The sequence below is a fragment of the Trichoderma citrinoviride genome (genome assembly GCF_003025115.1).
Source record: "Trichoderma citrinoviride strain TUCIM 6016 unplaced genomic scaffold BBK36scaffold_33, whole genome shotgun sequence".
Taxonomy (NCBI): domain Eukaryota; kingdom Fungi; phylum Ascomycota; class Sordariomycetes; order Hypocreales; family Hypocreaceae; genus Trichoderma; species Trichoderma citrinoviride.
The window spans coordinates 22,593-31,387 of NW_020194741.1; the positions used below are offsets into that span (position 1 = coordinate 22,593).

Sequence of the window (8,795 nt, forward strand, 5' to 3'; positions counted from 1 at the left end):
CTTGCGGCCGTCCCCGTCGAGGATGAAGTTCCCCTGCGCATCGATAAGGTACTCACCTTCGCTGTAACCGCCCTCGGAGCCAGCGCCTGCGCGACGGCTCGGATCTTCCTGGTGGCCAGATTGGTATTGTCCCTGCCCGGAGCTGCTGCTTCCCGCGGTGGTCTGTCCTCCTCGGCCCTGGGCAGCCTGCTCGATGGAATAGGCCGGTCGCTGGTAGTCGGACTGGTAGCCTCCGTGCTGCTGCTCCCTGGTGCTGCTGTGTCGGCTGGGGCCGCCGCCCTGGGTCATCGGCACTACCTGGACTCCGCCCACGACGGTGGGATGCCCTGACTGGAGCGACAGGGTCCTGTCGCGCTCCTCCTGCTCGCGACGCCCGAGTTCCTCCCACGCGCGGCGCGCTTCCTCCTTGGAAATGGCGAGCTCCTTTCTCATCTCGGCGAGCTGCTTCTGGGTCTTGGATACTCCGCGCTCGTGGTCGATGGCTTCGCGGATGGCCTGCTCGCGCTCCCTCCTCTCCTTGTCGAGGGCCGCCTCCAGCATGGCATTCACCTCGTGGGCGCGCTCCAGCTCGGATCGGGTCTCGAAGAACCATCTCTGGAACTTCCTCTCGGAGCTGGCGCGCAGGCGTTGCAGCTCGACCACGGCGTGGAAGAGGTTGGCGCCAGCCGCGGACAGATCCGTAACTTGCCGCGCCAGCTGCTGGCTCATGGGGTCGCGGTTGATGTCGTCCTTGTTCTGCTCGAGCTTGCGGATCCAGTAGCTCGTCAGTCCTTCCCAGTGGGCAGACAGCGTCTCCCACCGTTCAAACGCATGGGGAAACGAGTTGCGCGGCTTGGTGGGATCGACAGCCGTCTCTCCGTGCTGTTGCGCTGCCGCTGGGTTCCCGGCCGGGAACGCCTGGGGAGGGGTGTGGTGTTGGTGCTGCTGATTGCCAGCCATCTGCGCCGGACGCTGCTGCTGGGGCGGGAGGGCCTGGTTGGGTGGGACGGCAGCTCGCGAAGGATGTGATGACGGGTCCAGGGTGGTTTGGCCCATGTGTGAAGGATTAAGAGGGTGCTGGCCATCGGCAGCCATGCCGCCTTGGCCAGCAGCAACGCCAGCAGCGCGCCGCTCCGCATTGCGACGCTCCGTTTCCTGCTGCACGCGCGCCTCCTGTTCGGCGCGACTCTTCTCCAGTGCCTGCTGCTCAACTTCGGCTCTCTGCCTGGCTTCTGCCCTCTGGCGCGCTTCTCTGGCTGCCCGCTCCTGCATGATCATCCTAGGACCCCTAATGCCCGATGGTGAGCTTGTGGGCGCGGGCGCAGCGGCCGGCATGCGACCAGGAGCGAGGGCGGCGCCGTTGGAAGTGGCTGGAAGGCCACCGGTCATCAGGTCGGACATGCTGGCGGATTCTTCGACCTCGTCTGCTGTGAAGGGGTGAGGTCCGCGAAGGGCCTCCTCTAGAGCGAAAAGGATCGCGTCGTGAGTGTGCTTGGAGATGCGAGGAGTCTTAAGCAGATGCCTCGACTGCGCGACGTCACTGGAAGCCTCCGGATTCTGGGCTTTCGGGGGATCCTCACGCGATCGCTGGGTCTGGGACCGAGACTGCGGGCGCTTCTCCCCGTCAGCTTCGTCGAACAGCGACAGCCCAAGCCCGGTGATGGACGAGTCGGAGTCGGCAAAGGATGCGATGCTGGGGTAGAAGCCGGCCGAGGCAGCGGCGATGTGGACGCGGCGCTCCGGCTGGGGCTGGGGCTTGGGCGCAGAGTCGAACTTTGGGGTCCGGCGGAGTGATTTGTGCTGCGAAGACGGGGTTGAGAGCCGGGTGGGAGGCTCGTGAGGAGGCTGCGACAGCGCGTGTTGCTGCTGCTGCTGGCGTTGCTTGGGTGAATGCGTGTTCTCGTGGATCGCGTTACGGTCGTGAAGGACGGGAGGAGGTCGTTGGGACAAGTCTGCAGCGCCGCCTCGCGCAGGGGGGAGGAGAGACAAGTTGAACGAGGTCTGTCACCGCCAGCTGACCGGCGGTGATGCTAAGAGGCGCGGGCGGAGGACCAGAGAGAGCTCGCCGTTGTCGATGGATGCCGCTGCGAGAGAGATGCGTCGGTTTGGTTTGGGGGGTGAATTGGGTGCTACAGCCAGCTTCGAGCAGCGAGAGCAAGGGGGGGAAACGATACAAGGAGAGGCCAAGGTAGAGTAAACAATCCGCTGCTTTAGGTAGGTATCCCGCCTCGGACCAGCGACGGTGAGGTGATTTGCGCCAAACGGGGCCCAGGGGAGACGCCGATGCCGATTCAGCTCGGCGTTGCAAGGGGTCGAAGCGGCGGCAGGAACAAGCAGCTGGACGCGAGATGCAAATGCAAATGCGAATATGCACGCAGGTGAATCGTGCAGCGCAGCGAGAGGCGGCAGGAGACCCAATTGCCCGCAGACGTTGGGCTTCAGCTCCGAGGGCAGAGACAGACAGAGGCGCAACGGGGCCGGACAAGGGCGGTGATGTCGAGAAGAGAAGAAAAAAGCTGGTGGCAGGGGAGGGAATTGGCGGCCGGTGGAAAATGGGGGGCTGGAATTGCTGCAAGCGCGGGCACCGCAGGGCCTCAGACGGCCGGGCCAGGATCAAATGTCGGCGCACCTGGAGGGCTGTAGGTGTCGTGTTATAGCGGCTGGTCAGCGCGCAGACCGGGGGAGAGGGGAATTGAAGATGAAAGGACGTGGTTTGCGGCGGTTGGTTTGGTTTGGTCTGATCCGATCTGATCTTGATGGGAATCGGCAGGCGGGTTGATACAAAGTAAGGTAAGGTAGTAATACGGAATAGACGACAGATGAGCTCAATGGACGTCGGCTGGGCGAATTGGATCGAGCGAATCCGCAGAGTAGCCGCTGGTCTGTTGCTCCTCTTTGTCTCCAGGTCCAGTAGAGAGGCCGGGCTGATGGATCGATGAGAAACCAATGCTCATCCGTCCTCGTCTTCTTCTTTTTAATCTTTTCCGCTGCAACGGCCCAGAGGAAAAGCACACCGGATGCCTCCCGCCGTCTCGGGCTCGTGGCCCCAAGCAAGGCCTCGATTGCGCCAAAAAGGAAAAAGCTACAGAGCAAATCGGCAAAGAGAAAAAATGGTCCAGGGAGGGCGGAAGAGGTTGAAAGGGAGAGAGAGAGAGAGAGAGAGAGAAAGGAGGTGACGACGAGATGGTGTCGTGCGTGTTGGGCGAGGCGGCGTCGACGTCGACCTTGGATCGATGCGCTGGTCCTGGGCCTGGCCTGGGGGCTTCGGCTCCCTTCCAAGGTATTCGCACAACAGGATGGAATCGTGCAGTCACCACCCTTTGGCAGACAGCAAAGCTCGGATGGTGGAGCGTCGGGCTGCAGGCTGGCGACTTAGTCGGTGCTGGTACATGGACTATCCGCTGGCCAACCTGTTTGAGGCCCAATGCAGTGCTGACCGTTTTCGAGGCCGGCAGGGCGTCGTTTTCCAGGGGTGCTTGAGCACAGCAGAAGGTGATGCTGCTTGCTGGCAAAAGGAGGCGGCCGCCTTTCTGGAGGTAAGATGCGAGGACCGAGGGATGGAGGATCGAGAAGACGATGGAAGATGAAGATGGGAGGCGGAAGATGTATTCGAGATATTAGTACTCGGATCACGTCGAATCTTGTCCGTAAACGGCACATGCAACACAGGAGCAAGTCCCAATGGCGCGGCAGGCAAAGCAAGCAAGCACTCAAAGGCCTTTTCTTTGTCCTTTGCCTCGCCCGTGTGTGCCTAGCTGACTGTACATTAGGTATGTACGAGCATGGAGGTCAGTCAATGCCAAACCGCATCACGGCCCCCCATCTTTGGCGACCTCGTCCTCCTCCCGCACGTGTACCCAGCAGGTCCCCCGGCCGGAGCAGGTACATGCACGCTCTGCCGCGCCATGGCATCTGCAGCACGTACCCTCGCAGCGACGGCGACCTGTCTGCAACCCCAGCTGAGACAAGACCCGACGGCAACCCAGTCGAGAAAAGACGGCTCTCGAATCAAGGAGGATCCAGCCGGTGAAAGCAGGGCTAACGACACCAGCAACAACAGCAACAACAACAACACTAGAGCGCTAGACTGCCTTAGCAGAATGGATTCGAGTGGGCCGGAGACCGCGATGCGCATCGCCGAGAAGGGCTTGATGGCATCTTGGGCACGTCGTGCGCTGGACCTGGTAGGGTCGTATCTTCTGGGGCGTGGCAGGGCATCCCCTGCCTGACTCGGGCTCTGGTCTGGTCTGGTTTGTTCTGTTCTGTATCGTGTTCCAGCCCGTCATGACCTGTCTCTTTGTTCGTCGCATGCATGTCTGGCCTGGATGTAGGTTCTGTCTGTACCTGATGCATACATGGAGCCAACACCCACAAGGCCGTCGCCCAAGGCAGACTCAGACTCTCCCTCTCGACAAAGCAAGCAAAACAAAGGAACCTGAAGAGGACTGACGACAGCCTGTCGACGCAAAAAGTGCCAGCGAAACAACCACCACCTCCCATCTCCCGCTAGGTGAGGCTGATGATCTCGCCTACGCCACGTCGACAAGCGCGCCACGTCTGCTCTACTGTACCTGAATAAGTAAAAACCACATGTACCGCTACTGTACATGCAGCGTCCGCACTCAGAGGCCGCCAGAGGCAGGTATCTGGTAGGTACCCCCAATGCAGCAAGCATCCAGGGCAGCCAGCATGAACCCGCGAGGCCCAAGAGAGAGCGGCTCGTTTCCCTCACTCCAACGTCATGGATCGTATGTACATGCAGCAGACACTCACCCTATTCATGTAAAAGAGGCACTGCCGTACTCGTACAACTCATCACCGGGCGTTGCGCCTCCCCGTGTCTGCGCGTGCCGTGGCGGCATCTTGCGTCGCCTTCAGCTTCAGCCACAACCCCAAAATATGCACTCGCCTCGCCTCACCTCCATCGCCCGAGACGTCGAGACTGTTTGCTAAAACTTGCCCGTTTTGTATTATTCGTTGGCTGGGCCATCCGGTCCCTCGAATGGAGACGTCCATCTCAGGGCTCTCACATCCAATTCGCTGCCAATCAATACCGAGATGGCATCACGGCGGCAACGTCCCAACTGATACAAACAGATGATCAGTTGATCCCCAACTGGGAATTACTGTTGTCCGGCAACGGCTCGGCCCTCCCAAAAATAGGTCAAGTTGAACCTGAATAGGTACAGGCATGAGCTCGAATAAGCCAATCGCTAGCCAATTGACCCAAACTTTGGGGTTGGAGTTTGTGCTTGGCAGACAGACAGCTGGACGACGTCACGTTGCTTGAAATAGAAGCGCCTTTATGCAGCTTTGCGGTTCTAAGCTGTGGGTTTTTTTTGTCGCGCCAATACAAACCTCTGTGGCAATCAATGGTGTCATGATACAGGAACGCGGCCCTCCTTTTTCGTCAATCGGCGTCACCATTCTTTTTATGCTGTAGACTGCAACTGAGTTGTGTGGTAAAACCAGAGCAAGATGAACGGATGGGGGTTCCCAAGTTGTGGAATATTGATGCATCAACGGTCAAGTATAGGGTAAGCAGAAACGACTTTAGATGGGCAGCAAATGCTCAGACAAACGGGTCAGTCAAGACACACGCAAAAAGCCTTCTACATATCACGAGTGCATCAGCCTCATCAACCTTGGTCCTGATCCAAGCGGAATTACGTCCCCGATGGCTGCATATCCCATCAACGCAGCGCAGGCACGTCGCCCTGTGGTACGAATTATACTACTACTATGTTTCTACCAGCTCGTCGCCATAAACAGGCGCTGCTCTCTCAATCCATGTGCCAACAAGAAGCGGCAGGCCTGCTTGGGAAGACACTTACGGAGATACATATACCAACAATTCGACCCCGTACATCATGATTACTATGTATCTAACACCAAGTATAAGAACGCCTCCAGATGAGCGCGTAAATCTACGATGCGCAGCAATTCCTCCACTCATGCATCACACCAACAGGAACTGTGTAGCCATAGAGACGAAGCTTTTTGCATTCTTCAGTCTCCGGCATTTCACACGGCATGCAACCTTGTTTCTTGCGCCACGTGTGGGATGGGCCGAATGCCTGTGTCACCAGCACACGAGAAGCAGAATACCAGCGCTACTGTACTATGAGTGATCGCAAAGTACGCAGTCCAACTCTCCCACAGTCGAAGCGTGTGCGTTGCCTGGTCAAAGAGGAGAGAGAGAGAGAGAGTCGATGAGCCGTTTGGTGAAGAATATTCGCGTATCAGGGACACTCGCGGAGCTCTCATCTCAAGGGAACTGGCTAGGCCGTCCAGCAAGCTTCTACCAACCACATCTCAGATATTATACCCTCGTACGTGAGGAGACGCGAGGGGAGAAGAGAAGGGCACAAAGACCGAATCAGTACAAAGTACGTAAACTGATTCCATATCGTTCCCAAACGCAATCTCAGCGTATGTAAGGTACACAGACCTTTCTGCACAGCCAACCACGCGCGAAAGCAGTGGCCGTCTTCTGCTTGTTCAGAGCAACTGCAATGTGAGTTTCCCATATCTCGCGGCAGCGCGGAACCCCAGCCGGACGCGATCCCAAGTCTCAAACGTGCAGTTTTCCCCGTGCATGTACTTTCGTACTCTTCCATGTCTCAGCTGACTTACAAGATACAGTACATACAACCAACCCCCCTGGCCCTTGTCCGAGGATCCCGATCGACCGGGATACTTAATTCAACCTGGCTGGGTTTCCCGATCAGACGGCAGGATGAGAAAAGGGCGAAGGGGGGAAAAATTGACGGACAGGGATGTACCCTCCAGCGGGAGGCAGGGTCTGAATACGTTAAACCTTTACCCATATCTCATCTTGATACAGTACGCCTTTGGGAGGTTTGCGCCTACATGTACCTACCTACCTACCTACCTTACCTTATGCTTCTGGTTCCCCCGTGTACGTGGTGGCTGGCATCGACAGACACGTCCAGTGGTAATATCGGTAACCTCATAAGCATCACAGAAGTGTAAATTAGGTACCAGTCTGTTTGCTATTACTACTACTTCGCACGTGTAATCCGTCGTGCCGCCTTCTGAAGGATTCGAGGCTGAAGTGCAAGTAGTAAGCTTCCTTTTCATGCCGGCAGGGGTGTGTGCCTGAAATCCCCGTGCGTTTGCTTTGGGTGCCTTTCCGGAGCTCAGCTTCCGGTGAAGAACCAGTTGGGGCTGCAACGGCAATGCCGCGAGATGCTGTAAGGGCTTTTTCTTTTTCTCCCAGCTGAGAAGTTCCAATTTGATGCCGTGGTCGTAGGAGTGATGGCATTAGTACTACTAGGCAATCTCCGTGGGTTAAGGCAGATGGCCGATCTGTCGATGGTCGGAATCCTGCGTCTTTCAGTTTGTGGGACATTGAGATGATCAAGCACAGGGGAGCTCCTATATCGTATTAATAGAATACTACTACTCGCAAATTCTGCGTAGCTTGAAGAAGGTCATGTCTGATGGAGCCTCTACTGCCCAATCCAAGAAACAAGTATCGAGAGTCGGACTTCCTCCTCCTTGACAGAAGTAACACGCAGAAAACCCCAGACATTGCAACAAACCTCCAATCATTCTCCCTCTTGCCGGAACAAAGCTCCAGCCTCTAAAGCACTTCAGCCCTCGTAACATAAACAAGATCCATCCCTCATTTCTGCACAATGCAAAAAGAGAAAACCCTCCACACACTCTCCCGCCACCTGATGCGAACCCGCGGCCAGAATGGCAAACGAGGTACCCGCAGAGCTGCGGATCGAAAGAAAAAAAAAAAAAAAGCACTTCCGGAGCGGGCTTGCAGAAATCCTTGAAGAATCGCAGTCAGATATTTTCCCCATCCCTTGTGTAGATAGTAGTACGTAGTAGTAGTACCTACGTAGTTGTAGAGAAAGGAGACAAGGCTAGGAAACGCGACGCCCACTTGGAAGCGGGACAGAGTTTCGATGTTTGCTGCGTCGAAGCAAGGAATGCTTCCCGTGTCAAGGGCCAACCTAGACATTCGCGACGCCACTTCTGGATGAGAGGAAGAGAAAAGGGGGAGAAAAGAAGGGCGAGGGTAGGGGAAAGACCACTACTAGTACTAGTAACTATCAAGGAAGTAGGAGTAGTAGTAGTATGTAAGGTAGGCTTGCCCCGCAGGTCATGTCTCATCTCATCGAGAGTCTCTGCAATGCATGTCTTGGTGTTGTTTTTCTCGCATGTGTTTACTGCTACTACTACCACTAACTTGTACGTCTCTCTACTTCACTCTGAGTTCAACCTTTGTCCTTTATTTGTTCCAACCTCTGGACTGTAGACTATTTGTATATCATACCTCCTTGTTCCTTGTCCCTCCCCCTCTCGACTATACGTCTCCCTACGAACGCCATACCTACGTTCTTCCCAACCAGCAGCTTTCCCTCCTAAACCCCTTAATACACCCTCCTCAGCACTTCTCATCAACACAACAACTTCTTCCACTTCATCTACTGGCAACTACCTAGAACACAAGAGAAGAAAGAAAACAAAAAAACACCACAACAGGGCAGAAAGCCCGCAATGGAGCAAACCACCAACAGACTCGGCCTCACCCTCGTATCGAAATACTACCCCGTAGCAAACTACTCCTACCCTCGCAGCGAGGCGCCCTGCTCCTCCTCCGCCTCCTCCTTCTTCTCCCGCACCCCCTACAACAGCAGGCGATCCTCCTCGTCCATCAAAGACGAGCCCAGTCCTTTATCACCCCCGCCGGGCCTGGTCGACGACCGCAGCACCTACGACTCAGAGGCTTCTTCCTCCGCGGACGACGACGACTTCCGGTACCACATTCACGGCGG

At 56.6% G+C, this 8,795-nt stretch overlaps 2 protein-coding genes across 2 annotated transcripts; one reads left to right on the forward strand and one right to left on the reverse strand.

Moving 5' to 3' along the window:
• Positions 1 to 56: 56 nt before the first annotated feature.
• On the reverse strand, positions 57 to 4,841 carry BBK36DRAFT_1163740 (hypothetical protein; the record flags this gene model as incomplete). The annotated part of the gene is made up of 2 exons (XM_024894568.1): positions 57 to 1,931; positions 4,799 to 4,841. Coding segments are annotated over 2 exons (1,918 nt in total), but the record flags the coding sequence as incomplete, so codon positions are not given.
• Positions 4,842 to 8,517: 3,676 nt separating this feature from the next.
• Positions 8,518 to 8,777, forward strand: BBK36DRAFT_1163741 (hypothetical protein; the record flags this gene model as incomplete). The annotated part of the gene is made up of 1 exon (XM_024894569.1): positions 8,518 to 8,777. A coding segment is annotated over one exon (260 nt), but the record flags the coding sequence as incomplete, so codon positions are not given.
• Positions 8,778 to 8,795: the final 18 nt, after the last annotated feature.